Source organism: Scophthalmus maximus, chromosome 1 (assembly GCF_022379125.1).
Source record: "Scophthalmus maximus strain ysfricsl-2021 chromosome 1, ASM2237912v1, whole genome shotgun sequence".
Lineage (NCBI taxonomy): Eukaryota > Metazoa > Chordata > Actinopteri > Pleuronectiformes > Scophthalmidae > Scophthalmus > Scophthalmus maximus.
In genome coordinates this window covers 25,049,330-25,072,194 of record NC_061515.1, presented here as the reverse complement: position 1 = coordinate 25,072,194, position 22,865 = coordinate 25,049,330, and the positions used below count along the sequence as shown (strand labels likewise).

Sequence of the window (22,865 nt, the reverse complement as noted above, 5' to 3'; positions counted from 1 at the left end):
GGAACAACACTCGGAGCGGTGAGAATTGGATGTTCTGGTGTGCAGGGAAAACAAGGACAAATTGGCAGCTGTCTGGAGTTTGCATGATATATATATCTCTGAGAGTTTAATTTCACGGCATGGAGACTTGCCTGAGTTTGAATGTTTGTGTGATACACCGGCTCTCTCTTGCGCTCTATGTGAGTAGCCCTCCTGTGATCCTGCAGAAGGTAAATGGGTGAGGATTCCGAACGCACCAACTGAAGATTACAGTCCCTTGCAGAACCACCGTTAACCTGAGAACGTGCCTGAGGTAGTGAATCTATACATAAAATGTGTCCAATTTGGTCTTGCAGGGTTAATTTATGATGGTGTGTAGCTAAAACACACAAGGATATCCCAGAATGCTCAGCAGTATGTTGGAAAAAGGTTTTTTTTTATTTTTTTAAATGAAGCTCTACTGTCCCCCTCCTCTCCGTCATCCGGTCTCCTGCTTCTGCAGGATTGGTTTCTCCATTAAATACATTCACTAAATGTTATCAGAGGCCGCCAGTCTCTCTCTCTCTCTCTCTCTCTCTCTCTCTCTCTCTCTCTCTCTCTCTCTCTCTCTGTTAAATGTGTGGAGTGACTGTGTTGACTCAGCATCTTGTCAAAAGAACCATATACCGTGTTTTATTAAACCGTGGCCTGAATGGAATTCACAGCACAGATTGGTTGGAGGGTATGCATTTATTGCCAACATGCATTGTGCTTTGAAGAGGTGACAGCAATAAAAGCGCACACGGCTAGATTTGATTACCGTTGTGTGTTAATGTGCTGGAGAGATTTGAGCATTTATTTTCAGCCATAATATTATAGTATTCATGTAGATTCTTATAAGCAGGTTCCTCTACGAGCAGTGGATCCAATCCAATACTATATGACACCAGGTCCAGAAACACATAATAATAATAATAATAATATATTGGATTTATAAAGCGCTTTTCATGTACCCAAAGCGCTGGGTACGTATGGGTACGTATGCATGAGTCATGGGTTTTTAGGCAGCATGATTAATAGAAATACATTTTCATTACATCAGAGTGATTTGCCCAACAGGATTTTTCTTCATCTTCTCCTTATGACATAATTGGATGTCTGGATATTTACACGACCATTTAATATTTATACTATCATCACCTTACTTCACAGGATGTTTTTTGAATATTTAAATACAGTTAAACAAGCAACAGAACCAAAATCCACACTAATGTGGAAGAACACTGCCATGCGAGCTCAAAGAAAGTGCAGGGAACTATAATAAGTATTGGATGTGCCACAATCGTATGCGATTAAAAACGTCATTATTTTTGGAGATGAAGAGGAGTGATTAAAAGTCAGCGCCCAGCTCCAGTTGTTCGTGTTAAAGACCACAAAGCAAGCCAGGAATCTATTGTGTAGTCATGGACGCCAACCAAAATGTTAACATCCACAATAAGATAATTACTAAATCCGTCAATCCGTGTGTTTACAGGTCTGTAAAAAATGGTTCAGACTCCGTTACTGTAACAGACTGACTCAAGTCTAGTAACAAAGAGGGAGACTTAACAAAGATTTTACTGTTTTAATTATTCGATCCAAATTAATAAACAATGAGTAAAACATCCATCCATTATCTATACCCCTTTATCCTTTAAGCGTCTTGTCATCTGGAGCACGTCTTGTTTTCAGAGTCAGAACTAAACCTGGAGATGCAGGGTTCACTTATGTGGAACAAACTCACAGAAGAATCTGTGGTCTGCTGCATGTAACTTCTTTTAAATCAAGGCTAATCTCTTTTCGGTTTGTCACCATATTTGATTGAATCCGAAATTGACCAATTCCTTACACTGCAGCGCAATTATCACTTTTATTTCTTTTTCAGAAATCTTTTTCATTTCTTTCTTCCATCTTCCCTTTTTATCTTTTACATTTTGCCTTGATGCCTTCAATGAAATTTGTTTTACAAATAAAACTGCCTTGCCTTGAAGTCTCGAGACACAATGAATACAAAATTGACCATTCATCAGCCACCATAGAGTTCAGTCTTTCCAGGTTAACAGTCCTGACAAGCAATCACGAAAAAACTGAACAAATATTTTTGCAATATCTTTAAAATATATATATTTTTTTATGTGATTGTGTATTTTATATTTCTAGTTATTTACTTGTAATCTGCTATCTCTGTTTTTAACCCATAACAGGTGTCTAGGCATTTAAAAAAAGGTCTAAAATGTGTTTGTTTTATCATTATTATTTAAGGATGAAACATCATTTAAGGCACAGGACTCCTGATGAGACAGGTAGCGGGAGACATGAATATTAAATACTGAGGTATTCAAACTGGATTCAGACCAGTGACCTCGCTGTCACCAGGAATATGCGTTGTAGATCACTGAGCCATCAGGACAGGTCTTCTCACATATTCATTTAGTCGTGAGTGTACAGGCAAACTACAGTCGTCTGCGTACATCAGCTCACAGGCTTCAATTGATTCACCGGCGCAGAGACAGGGTCAAAATGAAGGTTTTAATGAACAATTTACCAAATGTGCTGAACAAAATGATAAGGCAGAAGAGTGCTGACCAAAAACAAATAAGTGGGATGGCTGAGCCAGGATGGTCAGGTCATCCTTGGCATATGGAGGAATAAAAGGGTTAGAGTAAAGGCGGGCGGGCACAAAGGCAGATAAGCGAAACATGAGCAGAGCAAGAGCAAAGGTTGGCCGACGCAAAATAACGGCCTAGTTCCTGATAAGTCCGTGGGGGCTTAGGGCTGCCCCCACTGTGAAATCTTCTCTCTCACACACACTTTCTGAGCACAGCAAAACACACACCTCTTGGTTCCCGGCCCGTGAACAAAAACATACTGGATCTCCAGAAGAGCAAGATTGTCATCTCCATTTTTTCCCCAACGCTAAGCTGAAGGTTATTATCACAGGATCAGACACCTTCCTCACACATGTTACTATGAATTTTAGCCACTTTCCTCCTGTCATTCAAGAAGTCACAAAAGATTATTTTCCCTTTTCAGTTATATCACAGTTGGAATGAAACCACAGGCCTAAATCACAGGCCTAAACTGTCATGAAAGTGATTACTGCCATTGTCCTTAGTCTGTCCTCTTGTGTCTCTCTTTCTTGCTTCAGGCTCATCGGTCAACCAATCAGCTGACCTGTTCGCCAACACCACGTGCAACGTGTCTACCAACGATTCAGCATCCTGTTCTCCTGTGGACGATAGATTCGGGGCAGGAAGTCCATACAAAGCCCTGGAGATGTTTTTCATTGCCTTGGTGACAGGATCGCTGAGCTTTGTGACCGTCACAGGAAATATCTTAGTCATGCTGTCTATCAAAGTCAACCGTCACCTGCAGACTGTCAACAACTATTTCTTATTTTCATTAGCATGTGCTGACCTGATCATCGGAGCCTTCAGCATGAACTTGTACACAGTCTACATCATCGTTGGCTACTGGCCACTCGGCCCCGTGGTCTGTGACTTGTGGCTAGCGTTAGATTATGTCGTGTCAAATGCCTCAGTGATGAATTTGTTGATCATCAGCTTCGATCGCTATTTCTGTGTGACCAAACCCCTCTCGTATCCGACAAGAAGGACAACTAAGATGGCAGGGTTGATGATCGCAGCAGCGTGGATCCTGTCATTCATCTTGTGGGCCCCAGCCATCCTATTCTGGCAGTTTATCGTTGGACAGCGAACCGTGCCCCCTGGAGAGTGTTACATTCAGGTACAGTGCATCAAACTTTACTGAACTATTTCCCATCAGGAGAAATAAACAACAACATGAACACCTTCACCCTCACGTTATTAAGAAATGTAATGATTTATTATTTTATAGGACAGCACACAGGGTAAACCTGTCCCTGTTCAGAGTGACCTCTGGTGTCAGATAAGAATGTTCTCCTTGATCTTTTTCTGGACGTCCACTGACTCCTGGTCCATGACCTTTGACCTCTCCCCAGTTGGCAATGTGGGGAGACTCGATGGTCTTGTAGGATCTGCCAAAGGCATCAAGGGTGTATTCCAAAAAGCAGGCTTTGCTAAAACTCTGAGTGTGTTAACCCTGAGAAGAGGGAAACTCAGGGTTTTCGGTTCCAGAAATCTAGTGAACTTAATCTTAAGGTCAGTTGCCACGGTAACTGACTCTGTGAACCTAACCTGCTCGCTGGCAGGATTTCTTTAACAAACCCAGAGTTTCTCCTGATCTCCTCCCTTTTCCTGAACCTGACTAACAATGGCTTGTTCTTTTCTTTTCAACCCGATCGATATGGAAGCAGAATTAATTCAGTAGCCTCACGTCAGAGAGCATGTTGAGACCATGTATAGATGCTTTCATTCCCCGACAACTAGTAGAACTTTACAGTTTTTTTCTCACAATCTATCACGTATCTGAGCAAAACCTTAAACCCATGCCCCGTCCACTACGCTCTGCTACTGCCAAACGGCATGTTACTCCCTCAGGGCTGGGCAGCCACCGTTCAACTACATCCTGTTTGTTTTCAGTCCTGGTTCCACAATGTTGGAACGAGCTCCCCAGGACAGCAGAAACCACACTATCTTTCCGTCGCAGACTGAAAACACATGTATCTGCAGGATGTTATACTGTGCACAGCTGCTACATTATTGGCTGATAATTGCCTGAATAAGCAGGAGTACAGTACACGTGTTCCTTATAATGTGCTCGGCGAGTGCGTTGATAATGTACATTTTTCCCGCTTTCTTTTTTTTTGTCTCTGCAGTTCCTCTCCAACCCCGCGGTGACGTTCGGGACGGCCATAGCAGCGTTCTATCTTCCCGTCATCATTATGACTGTCCTGTACATCCACATCTCCCTGGCCTCCAGGAGCAGGGTTTCCAAACACAAACCCGAGAAGAAAGAGAAGAAGGGAGTCAGGTAAGAACATCAAAGGAATCAAATGAATGTCACTATACTTATATATATTGTCATATATTATATATACTAACCTCATCGGACAAAAAAACAAAACAGAGGAACCAGTTGACATGTAAAAAAAAAATACAAATAGCATGTGCACTAACCTTTTATTGACTTGTGTTTCCATCATCATTTAATGATATCTCATCTCCTCACTCTTAACCAGAACCCTCCCAAATACGTTTTATTGTGTCTGCTGTGCTCAGCCTGAATTTGGTTTGTTTCAAGACATTCTGATGATGACTCATTTTTTCTGCAGAGGAAATGATCAAAATGTCCACATAAACTTATTAAACCGCTCCAACATCATATTATACTGATCTGCTGTCAGCCCAAATGCTGCGTGGGCTCGACGCTAGATACACAATATCAGTGTCACATCACGACCCTCTCTAAATGCTATGTTTTAAGGAGTGGCTGGACTTAATGTACAGATCTCAGGGGGGAGAAAGACATGGGGGTAGTAAAAAATAAATATTAATTTATAAAAACTCAAAAGATGCTGACAAAGTGAATCTGCAGGCAGGAGTGGAAATTGCGGAACATTCTGGCAAATTAAATTATGCTCTGAGGACATGCTCTAGAGATTCAGATCTAAAGGTGCAGAGCTTTCCAGGACTGAGTGAGGCAGAACATCCTGTATACTTCTGCAGTATGTACACAGAATGTACTGTATTGTATATGTGCACCTGATTGGTGTCGAGTCTTTTCTGGATTCACATTCAACCAGCTCTCCCTTAGTAAGTGGTCTCTTTTTTTTAAGGTGACTTTTTAACTTTGCAAAAAGGCGCTCTGAAGTTTTAACTAAAAGGTAAAGGTTTTACCTTTTTAACTAAAAGGTAAAACTTCACAACATCTTTACAACATCCAGGGAGAAGATAAGACAAACTGAGTCCATCCAACCGGGTCCATGTTATCCAGGCTATTAACATCAGTTCATCATATTGACAGCTTCTTGTGCAATGAATGAATCATCAGAATGTTAGCAAGTTAATGATTTGAAGTTTTTTCTAAATTAATTACATCATTTTATGTATTTATTTATTTTTCCAGAACTCCCAGTTTGATGAAGAGTCACCTGTTGAAGCAGAACAATAACAATGAGACCAGCCCGCAGGCCAGTCCCCGCTCCACTCCCAAAGTCAGCCTGGACTCCACCACCACGGCGCTGGAGGCTGTGAAAAACGGAAGAGTGGAGGAGCCACAAGCTGCTCAGCCACATCCGCTGACGCAGCCCAGTCCAGGACTCACACAGGTACGGACTCACACACAGTCAGCATATATATAAACTCCTACTGTTGAAGTGGATAATTGAAATTATGACTTAACCTTCATGTTAAACTGTTAATCTGGATAGTGAGAACAATTGTTTCAGGTTATTAAAGAAGTTATTTTCAGGATCAATATTCTCTTCATGAACATTTACATGCATTCACAATGTGTCAGCTGTTGCTATTAATCCTTCTATCTATCTAGGAGGAAAAAGAGAGCTCCAATGATTCGTCAACAGCTTTCATCCCCCCAACAGAACCAAAGGACGACACCAACAGCAAAGTGATATCTGAGGTTGGTCCACCTTGTGTGTTTTGTTTTTTTTTGCTTCATATATAAAACACTTTCTGGTCTCTTTGGGTTTGAAAAGTTCATATCATCATCAAAAATGATAGAGACAATGAAATATACAATATACAGACACACAATTACTGACTGGACTATAAAGTTGAACATCTTTTTACAGACACATGCGCAGAAGCTTTCAGTTTTTTTTTTTACTTTTTCAAAGATTGTTTGTTATTTATCTTTTTTCCTCCCTATGACCAACTCATTTTCTTCTGACACTGTCTCATTTAACATGACAGACATGGTGCAGCTACGCTGTGGCAGCACATTGCACACACAAAATGATGTTGTATGACTGAGAATAGCGTTAGCAAATGATTAATTATTGACTACACTGCCTCTGTTCATGTTCATTTATATATATATATATATATAGATTCAAAATAGTGTCTGTATTTTTAAAATATTTTTCTGCAGTAGGACACGCAAAACTTCCTTTGTTTTACAGGCTGCAACGAATCCCAGCCCAGTTGCCACGACAACAGCCAATCCTACAATGGCCAAGATCAACTCATCCTCGAGGTGGTCCAAAATAAAGATCGTGACAAAGCAGGCCGGGGACGAATGCATCACGGCCATAGAGATTGTCCCACCTGTAGAGGGAGCCGAGAGGCACTCGATCCCCATCAGCCGTCCTCGCACTGTGGCGAGAAAATTCGCCAGCATTGCCAGGAGCCAAGTGAAGAGGAAAAGACAGATGGCCGCCAGAGAGAAGAAGGTACGTCCATGTAACTCTGCTGAGAGACACTGATGTACATCAGATAACAGGCAGATGTGAGCAGTTACATTAATTAAGTCACCTCTTGCTGTCAGGGATTTACTGACCTTCCCTCAGCCAACCAACAACATACAACATTTACCACACCCTTACCCTCACGTCCCATACCTGCCTGCCCACTGGAACCTGAGAGCACATCAAACTCCCTGAGTAACAAAGTGTCAAAGTATCAGCAAGTTAAGAAACTCAAAGTCATAACTGAATTAGAAATTATTATCCCTGATGCTATTCATTAAAACCTAAAAATTGTAAAAAACCCAAAACGTAATCACATTACTGTAAGGCTACATTGAGTAATGGGTTACAGCCTCACACAGGAGATCAGTGCATATGATATTAGTAAATTATTCGAAATCCCTATTACATTTATATAGTTTGTGTTACATTTTCTGCTTGTAACTCAAGGGTTCGGTTGAAATAACACGGCGACTAAAGATAATCAGAAAGGCACAGAGATTGCTGTCATTGATCGTTAGAACAAAGACGGCTGAAAGGACCGTTTCCGCATGGCAGCGGATGTTGCTGTTGTTCAAGTGGGACTACTCCGTCCACCCGAGTGTGACTTGTGTGGAGCAGCTGTTTCCAAACACAGTTGCTTTTGTGCTGCAGTCGTTTCACTCGATTATCGTTCAGGCTGACGAATGTTCCGCTGAGCATTTTGAAAAATAACAGCAAGCATCTTTAACCATTTTTCTAATTTTAGACCTCGAGAAATCTCCTTCTGGCTCAATGGTGATGTTTTGAAAGTCTCAATGGGTCAAATTCAAATCATCAGCAGTGAGGGAGGACATTTGGGGTCAGGGGGATTTTAATTCATCAACAATGCATTGCATCATTTCCCCAGACCAGTCTTTATGATGGCAGCACAGCAACCAGCACCAACTCTAAAGGTCATGAATTCATTAAAAGGTGCCCAGTCGTCTATACAATACAGACAGCTACATTTTAGATACAGTCTGACCAGTGCCCGATTTCAACAACAATTACTGAGCATTCCCTTAGTGTTTCTGTAAAAGAAAAGCACCTGAGATTAAGTGCAGGTACAAACGGTGAGAGTCACTAGGCATATTTATGCCATGAATACATAAAGTATAAGCTTTATGCTCTCTACTTTTAAATAGTCAACTTGTTGAGCTGCTGCCTGGGGGCAGACAATTTCCAAACCATGGCTATGGCCGCTTTTATAAATGTTATGAATATGCACATTATAAATCTTAGTCTGCAGGCGGCAGACGTACAACCCAGACTTTTTCGAACCATTCAGACACCAGAGATGAGCCAAGTATCCTCGTAAGCTCAACCTTCCTGCCATTGCTACAATCACTGCCTCCTGGGTGACGGCAGTCACTGTTGCTGAGTATATACTTCTGGATCGTCTTCTATCATCTGACCAGGAAATGAAACAAAAAGCCTCCGTCAAGATTGTGTTATTTTACCACAGAGTTATCTTTGGGCTGAATGCCTCCTGTGAGTGAGTAGGAGGCACGATACCTTCTGAAAGCATCTTGCCCCTGCATTGCGTTAGGAAACAACATCTCTTAAAGTGCTGTCAGACAGTCACTTGATGAGAATGAGAGAAGAATCCTTCTTTTGTCATTGTACATGGTACAACAAAATTAGAAAAAGGACAGTCCTTACAGTGCACAAATATTCACACAATGATAAAAATAAGAATAAAGAGTATAAAATAGGAATACAAAACTACATATAAAGTATAAATAAATATATGTTATGGATTGATGGCAGTAGTGGTGAAGATATTTCACATGTAGGGTTGAGAGAATACATATAGAATATGTTTGTATACAGAAGGTCGAAATGCAGTGAAGTTTTGCTTTTTTTTAACAATCCCTTGTGACTGTGAGAAGTAACTGATCAGTGAAGAGAAAGAGAGGGAGCAACACCGGCTTCTCTTTTCACTCGCTCCTTTGCTTCTCAACTCTGATCATCTGATCTGGGACGGCGAACAATCATTCACAAACCATTTCCTTTATTTGAGCTACAGCCTGCTCACCGTAGCTGTGTGATGGGATTACACTACAAGGCGGACAGCAGCAGTGTGTGAAGTGAAGTGAACAATGACAGCTTTTTGACTGCAAAATATCAGACAGGGTTCGCTCATGGATAAACTTTCGCTAACACGGTTACTCTGGAACTCTCTGCAAATTGATTTTCGTACCGCAGTGAAATTAATCGGAAATGTTTTGTTCTCTCTTTTTTTCATTTCATTCTTCCTCTCTCTCTTCTTCCCCTTTGTCCACAGGTGACCAAGACTATCTTTGCCATCCTGCTGGCTTTCATCATCACATGGACGCCGTATAACGTCATGGTGCTGATCTCAACTTTCTGCCAGTCCTGCGTCCCGGACACCGTGTGGGCTATTGGCTACTGGCTCTGTTACGTCAACTCTACGATCAACCCGGCTTGTTACGCACTGTGCAACGCCACATTCAAGAAGACTTTCAAGAACCTGCTGTTGTGCCAGTATAAAAACATAGGTACAAGATGAGATGGAGGGAGAAGACTGAGGGTGGGGTGGATTGGGAAGAAGGAGGGGGCAGAGGAAAGACTGCTGAAAGGTGAGTGACAGAGAGCTGACAGGAGAAATGGATGGCGGAGTTTAGCAGATGGTTCCTTCTACAGAGAACAGACATCGGTTTGTAGAGGATGAGCAACCATTGTTTATCCTGCAAATGAATGCCGGTCCTCCCAGTTGGTTCACATTACTCAGAGTGAAATGTGAGTGCAGACAAGGGATTGTATAAGCTGCCCAGCTTCCACTAAGTTGGAGCAAATCGCACATTGAGCGCACACATGGTTTCACTGACACAGGGACGATAATTGCAGCGGTGGAACAAACGGTTATGTGGGAAAAACAACAGAAGGTGTATGATATATAGGAACATGCCTGGCTGAAGAAGTGGTCCTGAGAGAGCTGGGGGATGTATATACTGTTTGTATGGATGGATGAATGGGGCTACACAAAATGGTACACGAGTTAATTGATGGAACCTAAATTTGGTGACCAGAGAAATTGAGTATAAATTACAGATCATCAAATAAATTTTATGTAACAAAGAGGATATATAACGAGAAGAGGATATATGAATAAAGTAGTGAAGGGCGGAGGTCACCACCAAATTTTGCAGGAGGAATGAAAATGTATTAATATGGATGGATGGAAGATGGATAAAGGGGTAAACCACTGCAGGAATGGAAGACACAGGAAATTTTGCAATGTGAGTGAAAGAGCTGAGGGGAGAGAAATAATTTTTCTGAAGCAAAATTTATTAAAAGAGAAGAGACATCTGCATGGGATGTGCAACCATTGGTTTATTCTGCAAATGAATGCCAGTGAAATGTAAGTGTGAACCAGGCACTTTTTAACCTTCACAGGACCGAACCAGCATAGAACAAATCACAGCTGGAAACAGCTGTGAACAGGAACAGCTTCGCCCAACCAATTAAAACCTATGTGTCTGTGCCATGGTAATCAGAGGAGCCGTGGCTGCGGACATAATCACAGCTACAGTCTGCCACAGTCAGTCGAGGCAGCAGCCAATCAGGTGCAGAGAACCATGTTAACACGCTTCCACTAGTTAGCCGCAGTGACACGCACGCACTCCCACTGTTGTTACAGCGAGGTATTTTAACTAACTCCCAGTATACAGCATCATATAGTACCCTGATGTATCCATGCTGTGAGAACTCAGCCTTCCTCTGTGGATTTTGAAGTATCTTTCTAATTAGTTCTTTGGATATTATAGACACCGTGAAGGAGGAGGGATGACAGAGTGAGGAGGAGACTTGATATAATAAGAAAGAAAGTAGAAAAGGCAGATGGAGAGTGTAAACTGTGACATGTGGCTGCTCATTAATTGGAGCAGCATCATGCTGCTGTTCTCACTCTATTGTACATGGGTCTGTTCTGATCATCCATATTTTGGGTTGGATGTAGTATTCCATCATTTTTTTCCCTGTCTTAGTTTATTTCACATCAGATTCAGTGAACTTGTCCAGATAACGACAGGGTCTTACATGTTGCATTTCTTAAGGCTCTTTAACATTACAGTTACAGTGGGTAGTAATACATAACAGTGTACATTTTGTGAATTTAATCTTTTAGAACACTTCACAGCTTTTTAGTTTGAATACAGCGAAAAGCAGATTTGTGTTTGATAATTTACAAGAGATGCTAAAGAGAAAACATCGGGATGGCAGGAAATTACAGAGGGAGAAGGAAATGGGGAGGGAGGAAGTAGGGAAAATTATGACCTTGAGACGCAAAGTGGAGCTTGATGGAAGGAGATTGAACAATATACAGGAATTCCTAATTTAGTCCTTCTCTCCCATCCCTAATGCTCATGATGGAGATGTAGATAAATCTAAAATCTGTTAATCAGTTAACTGTTTGACTGGTTGAGTGACACTTCGGCCTCATACTTTCTTTGTTCCATATGTCATATCTCACAGGTGTTAGTTATTCAGTTATTTGAATAAATTATGCCAGTTTTTTTGTGCATACTGTAGGATTTTTAAGGACACGGACATTATTTATGCCCAACAAGGATTTGTAAAAGGCCCTTTACCGAGCAAAACACGCACTTCGTCTCCCCCTTCATCAAGTGCTAGAATATCTTCCATGAGTCAGCAGGACTTTGGGCCGGGGTTCTGCTTATAATGTGACTGTGTCGGCTTAGCATTGGCTCAGCGGCTTGTCAGGACCTAGTCAAGCGCCTACTGCTCAGTCTGATGAGAAAAATGGTGCAAAAAAAGGAAAGAAATCATGACATCCTGTTCATCCACGCTGGGACAGAGGAGGAGTGACTAAAACATGAGTCAAAACACCTGCTTATTCATGTGATTACCCTATCAACCAGATACTGGTTAGGAGCTTCAGTTAATGTTGTCAAACACCAGGACGGAGAAATAAAGGATCTCAGGGACTTTGACGGTGACATGAATATTGATGTCAAGAGGGCCTGGTCATGGTGTTTCACACACAACGGTAACATTTATTACGTCTGTGGAGATTCTCATTAATCCAGGTCACAGCGTCTTCAAGAAACTTCAACCGAGTCCAGTTGTTCCCAATTCAACACCCTGGTTGATAAAGTTCATTAGACCTTAATACCAAACAATCCAGGTCACCATCTTCTAATGGCTACTTGCAGCTTTTGTTATATTACTGTTATGAGTACTCAAATGCAGACCACAGACGAGGAGAAGTTTAAAAGTATTTGATTCAGAGGATATAGGACAGTTATTGTGGCAGGCAGGCAGGTAAATGGCTCGAGGCAAAAGGCAGAGGCTGCCAGGCAGAGGCAAACTCTGTGAGAGCAGGACAGACGGGTCGAGTCTGGGGCAAAACAGAGTGGCATAAATGTCCAGCCAAAAATCCAGAAGAATAAAAGACTAGCACTGCGTAGCACAAGAGTGTAGACCGCGTGTCATACCACTATAAATATATATATATAAAGGAGAGCAATAAAGTTGTAGGAAGACACTCACGCAAATGGTGCAGAGTGCAAAGATGCTGGAATAAATATGGCTAAAAAAACAGATTACTATATATACACGAGGTAGTGTACTGGAATAGATATTGAATAAATAACAAGATACTCTGTATGCAGAGGGTAGGAGGACATGACAGAATGTGTACGAATACAATGTACAGTGTTTACCTTCACTAAAGACGTATGTATTCAGATTAGGTGCTGTGGATGTTCTGTGTTACAATTTATTGCACAGCGATTGTCTGAGGCGCACACTCCCATTGGCTTGGAACACGCAGCCAGACGGAGATTTACACCCTGCTGCTTCTGTGACGTCAAATCTTGTGGAATCCAAAAGGGGGGACTCGCTTAGTGTTACATGTTACTAATAAAGTGCTGAGTGGTTGTGCGTTGTAGTTCAGCAAAATAAAGCACCATAACTCCTTAGAAAGAAGAAAACAAACCGTACAAAGACTGTACACTGTGGAATCTGTCCCATCAAGCAGCAGTCCATATCAAGGTGTGTGTTCATGCACCTCAACCAGACCATCATCTCATCCACTGCCACAATTAACCCAACATGATAAACGAGTAGCTGGTGAGGGGAAAAGAGTCAGATGTAGATCTGAAGTACAACTGGACACTTCACTGCGAATGGTGAAATCGCTCTTTGGGAGCTCAGGTGAAGCCTGAAGACGCCGCGTGGAGATGCACTGATGGGTAAAGTGGAGTTCATGGTGAGGCTGCTCACCTGTGTTCAACCCCTTTCCGCGCAGTAGCGTCCCTCTCCTGGAACCCGTGGGTCCTCGTCTGTCTCCGCCCTCTCTCAAAGAAGCAGGACAGAGGTGTTGTTGCGTCACAGCGTTTTTTACAGCAGCAGCTCAGAAACTATTCCCACTCAGTGTGTTTAGTGTTGAGAGCTTTTCCGGCTTTTTTGCTTTTTGAAAGGCTCATAGTTATCTTAAAATGCTTTGTTGTTGCTGATGTTGTTGGAGTCCTCACACTGAACGAGCGCAGACGCAAACTGCCGTGACTCTGGAATAAACGTTGCCCAGTAGTAGGAGCTATTTTGGGGCAGCTGAGGTTCCATAAGTGGGCCTTTAAGTCGATACTGTTTGGCGACTCACAGCTGGAGGACTGGTTTTGGATGGGCACTCTGTGTTGCAATCCTGTGCGCAAAAAACTACCACCCTGATGGCTGAGGTTCAGGAGTCGCGGGTCTTCCACCAACCATAAGGTCGATGGTCCGATGCCAGCGTCCTCCGGTCTAAGTGTCTAAGTCGTGCTAAGGTGTCCTTTGGCAAAACACTTGACCCTAACTTTGCCCTGAGAGCTGCGCCGGCAGCTCATGAATGATGTTTGACAGAAAAATGGCCATGTATAGAAGTGCTGTATGAATGTGTGTGAGTGGGTGAATGTGACTTGTGCTGAAAAGCGCTTTATAAACACAGACCCATTTACTCCCAAGCTGCGTCCCGGCAAGAAAACATTTGATCACGGCATGAGATTCTGTCACATTCTGCGACCTGCAGCATACAATTTTAAAATTCTGGGTCAATTTTGGATGAACCTCGGCGACGACGGAGCATTCTGAATTTCAGACCTCCCCCCTGAGGCTCGTGGGTAGTTTAGTATTTAAATGTGTTTGCCGTGTCTAAAGGACGAACAAAATTAGATTTCTCGCAAACAAAGCTGATAAAAGAAAGTGGTTAAAATCATGAAATGGAATACAGAATGGGGAAAATCGCTCATCTCAACAATTGTAAGAAAAATTTTAATAGAAGCTTGAAAGCAGACATTTCTCCAGATGTAATGACAAGTGTCGCTGGCAGATTTTAGCAGCTCTCGCCAGCTCGATAATTGAAATTAACTTCATGTGTTGGTTGAATCGGCTGCCTCCGGCTCATCAGTTTTAAAATGAGGAGCCTGGAGCCGTCAGTCTGCGTGTGATGGACGTGGTATTGTGCGAACACTGACAACTTAAGCTAAAACTGCGACGCACTGTTGTATTTAAAATTCACCTTGGTTTGGCTGCGCAGAAGACAGATTTCTTTTTTCTGTAGCTTCACTTTGTTTGACTCAGCTTTCAAAGAGAAACGGCTTCGAGGATGAGGACTATTCTGTCTGTTGTCAGTGATAAATGCACTGTGTTTATAAATGTGTTCATTTATATTACATTTATATAGAGCTTTTCTCGCTTTTTCTGCTTAGAGTGTTTTACACCAAGAGTCGTGTTCAGCCGCACACACTTGCATACAGCACTCTTTCTATTCATATCAAACATGGCACAATCATGAAAAGGTGCAGACATGGGTAACAAGTAACGAGGTGATAACGGGGGAACTAGGGGTGCCTATCGTCTGTTATGACCTCTGCGTCTCCGCTCATTTCCTGTCACCTCACGATTGTCTCACCATTGTTGCAGTTGTCGTGCCCGCAGTACCCAGAATGCAAGCGGGACTTGATGCTGATTCCGAGGACAGTAACGGAGTTTGTTCAAATCAATTTCCTGTGTCGTGTTTTGTCCCTAAAAAAATCGTTAATTTCTATGATTCTGAAATAATTGTAAGAATGCCACAGATGAAGGGAATTCAACAGAGACGTTATGAAGTAGAAACATTTCCTTTTATTATAAGTTGTACTTGGTGACTGCACGAACATTTGAAAAGCTTTGGGAGCAATTGAAGAGATGCTCCCCTGCAGCATCTCTTCAATTAATCATTATATTCTTCATGCTCTCTTCCACCTCATGTCATTTTCATTTTCACTTTGTTTCTCTCTCTTGCTGTGTTTACATTTGTCTCACAAAGTTTCTGCTTTGTAGATGATTGAAAATTATTATGGAACATTTTAGTACAAAATACAACCAGTAACCGGTGGCAGATTAAAATCATAGTTCTCTTTTTTTTTCATTTGCAGATAATAAAATCTTCTTAAACAAGATTTAGGTAAACTAATTTTCCTTAATCTTGGCTTTGCTGTCTCTAGTAATTGTCTAGGGAACATTGTCAACTATTGAAGATGACGCTGGTGCCGGATTTCCAGTTTTTAATGTCCTAATTAGATTCACTTTTCACTGTACGCCAGGGGTGGGGAACCATTTTCCCATCAAGGGCCATTTCAATTTTTATAACATCCTTCGAGGGACATGCTAAATTATTGAACACATATATCACATCGACCTCTATAATGCAATGGCGGGAACTGCTTCTATTCGATTAAAAACATTTAAGAAGAACACTTCCCAGCAGCAGGTTGTCCCAAACAGAAACTTCAGTTCATGTCTCCTCAGAATGGAAGAAATCTCAGAACATATTCGCAGTTAACAGAGCTCGAGCACCGGAATGTTGCTGTAGCTTTCAGCTCATTGTTGCTTTGTTGCTCAATGGAGGTTGTGTTGTAGGTTGTCAGGCACGTCGGCTGGTTGCACACTTAAAGGCAAATATGTTAAATTCCCTTTTTATACTTTTCATTTCCTGACCTCTCGCCGAGCGCCTGCAGGAGTTTTGGAGTTTTTCCCATTTTCCAGTTGCACTCGGAACAACATGCAAGGCTCACAAAGAAAAGCCATTCCTCCCTCGTATCAAACTCGATCCCACTCACAAAAGTATGTCTGATGTTTTATTAAATGCCAGAGATAATTTTTTTTTTTTCAATATCGAGATTGGCCTTTGTATCACTGCGACCGTGTCCCTGCAATATAGGCCCACTGTCTTTTATCCATTCAATCATTTATCCATTTCTCTTGTAAAGCCTCTACTTTTCTTGCAATGATACTTGTCAGCAATGGCTTTACGGCTTAATGTGTGTTTTGTTCACCCTCGTCCTGATTCGGGCGCGGGAGCTTTAAAGCCCCTTATTGGCCAGACCAGGTCCACCTCATTGGAGATGCATTGGAGTGGGCCAGGGACAAAGAGCGGGAACAAGTACAATACTTCGACGACCCTCTCCACCTCCTGAGCCACAGACGCCCATATGTTGTTCCATGTGTGGAGGCCTGTGAGGAATTCTGAGAAAATTCAGTCTGTGGCATAATAAACTCAAATATCCAAGTAAGAACAACTGAGGCTCATTATCAACCTAATTATTTCCTTCATAAAAGTAAAGTCAAGTCATTTTGCATCAATCATCTTGAGTTCTTTCCACATCACTTGCTTTACATTTGCTTCTTGTCCATGCTCTTAAGATGAATCATAAAAGGCAGCGTTTTCTGTTTGTTTTTTCACAGTAAGAATTGCTCCTACTTAGATCCCAGTGATGACAGTGTGATATGAAAATATGAAAACAGACGAGTGTTGACAGAGAAAAAGAAAGTGAGCGGAGGTACTTCATTACTCTGGAATTGTGCAAGGACGAATATCACAAAGAGACTGACAGAGGGTCTCTGGTTGGTTAGCTGATATGCTTAATTGACATGATGTGCAGAGTGAATGGATGAGAGCGGAGTTCAAGGAAATTGGGCTGACTGCCCGACTGAAATAATGAAAGCTCCACTGGGCACAGTATTCATGAGAATGTCCATCCATCTTATTAACCTAAATTACAAAAATGATGTGAAGGGGGGGTTGGGGTCTAAAGGAGGAGGAGTCTAAACATCGGCCATAGAAACTGCTGGGAAACTGATATTTTTTAGAATAAAATATCCATCCAAAGCCGTTACAAAGCACATTGTCGATAGGGTTAGGGACAGATAATGGAAACTTTCATCATCCAGGTGAAAAGACACATTTTCAAAAAGAAGGAGACCTATTTGGTTTGGTAATTATGAGATTAACCAGGTGCTCTCGGGCTTTAAGACGCATACATCCAATAACAACATCGACTTTTTAGGTTTGTGAAGGTACCAAGCTACGCTTTCTCTCTGCCCTCATTTCCTGTCAGCTCTCTTTCGCCTGTGGGGTAGTGCTCTGTAACTCTTGTGGTCTGCTGGTGTATCTGATTCTTCTCAGCGGAGGTGTCCATGACACCACTTATCCCTTGTGAGAGATGGATGGATATGGAATGTCAATAGTTTCCGAGTATTCATCAACCAAATATCCTCCACTGCACCAAACCTTGAAGACATTCTGTCATCAATCATTTTGTAATAGTTTTACTTTGTGGTTTTAAGTTTGTTTCTTTGTGCTAAGGTTTGTGTTTTTCAGTGGAATTTTAGAAATACCATTATCTTTTGATATCACTGCAAAAAACGTGATAATGTAGTGATGTTAATATTGGACAATCTCTAATAAAGTACACTCACAGAGCACTTTATTAGAAACACCTTAGCAACACTGGGTAGTTCTTCCCCATTGGATTCCACATGTTGGAAACTTTCCTCTGGAGTTCTGCTCTACGTTGAGATGACTGCATCACATCGTCTGGGCTGATTTCATAGCTGCACATTCATGCTGCCAATCTCCTGGTTCAGCACCTCACAAAGCATCTACTGGATTCACATTTGGTGACTGGGGAGGTCACTGAAGTTTAATCGTCTCACTGTCTTGTTTGTGAAACCAGTTTTAGACTTTTACTTTGTGACATTGGGCATTGTCCTGCTGGAAGTAGCCATTAGAAGATGGTGAACCGTGGCCATAAAGAGATGGACATGGTCAGCATTGATCCTCAGATAGACTGTGATACTCAAACCATGATTGAGTTTTAGAGGGCCAAAAGTCAAGAAAACATTCCCCACACCAGGCACGTTGGCTCAATGGATTTATGCTGCTGACTCCAGATATCTAAGCCGGCCATCTGCAGCTTCCGCATGAATCCAGATTCAGCCGACCAGGCTACGTTTTTCAGTCTTCAGCGGTCCAGTGTTGGAGAGTCTGGTGTCAATTGCAGCCTCAAGTTTCTGTTCTTGGCTGACAGGAGCAGAACCTGACGTGATCTTCTGCTGTTGTAGACCCTCCACCTCGAGGTTGAACGTGTTGTTCATTCTGAGATGCTTCTCTGCTCACCGCAGTTGTAAAGAGTGGCCAGCTCTGTCAGCTCCAACCATTATGACCATTCTCCTCTGAATCTCTCATCAGGTATATGAGGGGTGTACCGGTGTTCCTAATAAAGTGCCCATTGAGTGTATTTGTGTATGTGGATGCACCAGGAGGACCAGGAGCCATTGTCATCATGCCCAATGGGTGATGTTAGAGAAGCCATCAGCTTAAAGGAAGACTACGTAAACTAAAGTGAGCAATTCCTTTGGCTAATACAGTTTTATAATGACTGATGGAACAAGTAGCCAGAGCAAGTTTTAGGTGCAGTTCTGAAGTTACATGCTTTTTTTCAGTGTTTAAAAACACAAAGGGATTTTTTTTTTCCTCCTAACTTTATTAATTAAAACGAAGCAGAGCTGGAAAGGTTGAGAAAGGTTTCCGCCGCAGTGTGCAGTGGCCGAGGAAAAGCCAAGACTCAGGGTTGTGCATGATGTCTCAGCGTTTTGATTCAGCAGACTGTTTGACTATACTGACAAGTTTTATCTGATGATCGCTGATGACAGGCTGTATCCTCGAATCAGAATATATTACACAGGATGTATTTTCCCTCATAGGACAAAATATGAAATATTTCTAAATGCAAACACCTGGATAAACCTACTTTATGAGAAGAAGAGGAACCTGATGTTTCTTTTAATTTGGTAGTTTAGCGTTAAACACTTTCTGAAGAAAACTCTGTGTAATGTATAATACAAAGGTAGTAACGAGTCACTAGTTTAAAATACACCAATATGTGTCAAATGTCAATTTAAAGGACATTTATGTAAATACACAACACAATCATTCTGAATGTTTGAGCTAATATATCACATACGGAATCATTCCAAAGAGAGGAGTCATTGTCTTTGTGTCCTTTCAGTATATGAAATGTATTTACCTCCCGATGTACAGAGCATGTACTTTATAGTGATCTAAAAACATTGTGAATTGTAGTCTTAATTGTTTTTGTCAGAATATTGCTATCAAAAGTTCAACTCAGTGGCATCAGTTAAGTGACAACAACACCCTTTTCACCATATTGGAGAGCAGCTGGTTCGTTCATTTCTTTTCTTTTTTTATGTGAAGAGTACATCCCTGCATTACGATGACATGTGTTTTATATCGGAAGCTGGAAACCTGTTTTATGAATGCCAAACTAGAGGAAACAGTGACGTCTCAGTAATGTTTCCTTGATGCTGGTAACATCTTTATATGTACTGTATATGCTTTAAATTGTAACTGCTGCCCTGCCAGACCCGGGTTCCCAACAGCACACAGGACTCTTTAAAGGGTAAATCAACACTGAATGTAGCGAGTGTTTCGGCTGTCCAACTGGATTCTGGAATCGGGGCTGCACTCAAAAATACAATCCTGAACATTTCCAACTTTAGGCTCACAAGCAGGACCCTAAGTAAGTATAGAACTAGGCCTTTTCTACCACATGCACTTTACAATCTGAGGTGTAACTCTTGTCATAGGTTCTGTTTTTGGTTTTTCTGTGGGAATGTTCAGGAATATAAATGTGGTACTAGTTTAAGTACATTTTCCACTAATATTTGGTTATCATTGATGCATATTTTTTCCCTCAAAGAAAAAAAAAAAAGAAGCTCAGAAATTATTGTGCTTCAACCAACTGTCAGTTCTCCACCAGATTCTTGACCTTCATCACTCAACCGTAGAATTCAAGAGTGTATCAAGCAGTGGGCTGTTTTATTATGATGTATGGAGAAGAGAGACACCAGAAGTGGCAACCAGGAGTGTGTTTTTGAGGCATTGACCCACCACTTGAGGAGTCACCATCCAAACTGCATGATCGCCATGTGGTTTCCCCCTTTCGGGGATGTACAGTGTCGGAAAAAAGTTTAGACACTACTAGTTTACTACTTTCTACATCGTAGAAGACAACTCAAGGGATCTGAACTATTGATTAACTCATTTTGAATGATGTTGTTCACAAAAACGTTTTAAAAAAACAAACCAAAATGTTTCAGTTTTAGATTCCTCAAGTAGTTTAAGTAGTCACCAGGAATGGTTGTCAACAGTCAACAGGAGGGATTTCTTGCCTTTTTAATGAATTTGTGACCATCAGTTGTGTTGTGCTAATAGTGATCCATATGATGGCAATAACTGCTCAGCTTGATATGAAGGTAAGCCAGTCTGGAAAATTTCAAGAAGTTTCTTCTGGTACAGTCGCAAAAAGTTTCAAACACGACGTTGAAAATGCCTCTCGTGAAAGGGGAAGGAAGACCGAGGGTTACCTCTGCTGCTGAGAAATCACCAATTAACGGCCCACATCAGTGCATCCGAGAGTTCAAGGAGCGGACATATCTCAACATCAAGGGTTTTAAGGAGACGGCATGAATAAGGACTGAATGAACAATCCGCTGCAAATAATCCACTTCTGAGAGAGACCAGTAAAAAGGAGGGGCATTAGACCACAGGAAATCCGTACCTCTGTCAGATGACTCCACATTTGAGATTTCTGCATCTCACTGCCATGCTTCTGTTAGATGCAGTGAAGGTGGGCAGATGGTATCTACATATTGACGTGGGGATGCTTAGCTGGTGAGACTATTGGCAATTTCTTGAGTATCCAAGGCACAGGAAACCAGCATGGCTACCACAACTGTCTGCTTTGTGAAGCTGGCTAAGGAAGAAAAGGATCTCAAATGTGAATTTTGCTTTGTTTAGACAGTTTTGATTATTAGGGATTGGAAACTTGACGTCTTTGGCATTAATCTACAGTGTAGAAAACAATAGGTGTGCTCAATCTTTTAAACTTGCACCGCATATATGAAAACGTCCCTTCCAAGTGGAGATTGAGTCAGAACCTGGAACAACTGACCTTATGACTTACCCAAGTCCAGCTTTAAGACAACTAAGAATCTGCGGCTTATGTGTTGCATAAGCGCAGCACATAAGCTGCATATTCCCTGTCCTGTCGGACTCACTGTTGATAACCTGATTGAAGAGTCGATCAGCGGAGACAGCTGGAAGTTGCTGCTGGCTAAAACTGTTTTTAGAAATCCTCTTCATCATCATACTTTAGTGGCCAGTGCATTGTTGGATTAACAACAAAAGTAGTAGAAGTAGTTGTAGAAAGTCTCCAGTTATAAAACAGTAGCTCAAACAGGAACTAAACGACAACACTTGAGGTAAAAGCATTTTGTTATTTCCCACACGGGCCATGAAGCGGCGAATCAGCAGTTAACTGCTGTTTTTATGGCTCACAGTTGATTTACTCTTTAAAACACAGAGTGAACACAAGTCCTCTCTTTGTGGTGGCTTTTGGGAAAAACCCTCCGGTGATTTATTTCGTCTGTAAAATGCTTTATGCTGTTTGTGCATTCTCTTATACTGTATGTATGTATTAATGTAACATCATTTTCAAAGCAACATAGGACATTGCCTTGCACAGGACACCGCTATTATGAATTTTTAAATGAAATGTACCTAAGCTATATCAGAAGCAACTTGTGCTGATGCTTAACTGTTATGCGAATAAACACCTGCTGTTGAAAGGTTGTATACTGTATGTTGCTACACACTATACACTCTATAGTGATATTCTGAAAATGGCACAGCATATACGCAGTCTATTCAAGGGTATCATTCACATCATAAATTAATTTTTTTTTCTCCACAGGTTGCATCGCCTTGTCAAAGTACATCCAGTCGTCCATTGTTGAAAAACCCAAAACCTGATTATATCACACTTGTGCAATTTGCACACTCGTTGTGATGCCACAAAATCCTACAGTCGTGTCTAGTCGTCAAACTTACAATCAGAGAAACCTCCTCCCCCCTCAGCAGATGAGGGTGATAGATCGGTCTGCTCAGTGAATTTCTGGTACATTTTTTATCTATTTAACCATGCATCAGTGTTGGATACCAGAGCCCCTCCCACTGGCACAGTACCGTCAACGTCACACTGTAACCATGGCAACACAGATAAAAACTCCACATATCATTTTCCCAGTGTCGATTTCAGTGAAATGGAGCGCAGAGATCAGAACATGAGAGCTGACCTAGATCTGGAGAGGCAAGTCGTTCAGAGTCAAAGAT

At 41.7% G+C, this 22,865-nt stretch overlaps 1 protein-coding gene across 1 annotated transcript in view; it reads left to right on the top strand.

Moving 5' to 3' along the window:
• LOC118311276 (muscarinic acetylcholine receptor M4-like) overlaps positions 1-22,321 on the top strand; it is a 44,071-nt gene extending 21,750 nt beyond the window's left edge. The window contains exons 2-7 of the mRNA XM_035635006.2: positions 3,146-3,744; positions 4,757-4,911; positions 6,007-6,208; positions 6,430-6,519; positions 7,022-7,291; positions 9,615-22,321. Coding sequence (XP_035490899.2) covers positions 3,146-3,744; positions 4,757-4,911; positions 6,007-6,208; positions 6,430-6,519; positions 7,022-7,291; positions 9,615-9,860 — 1,562 coding nt within the window. The 3' untranslated portion in view covers positions 9,861-22,321. The remainder of the gene's footprint in view (positions 1-3,145; positions 3,745-4,756; positions 4,912-6,006; positions 6,209-6,429; positions 6,520-7,021; positions 7,292-9,614) is intronic.
• The last annotated feature ends 544 nt before the right edge of the window (positions 22,322-22,865 follow it).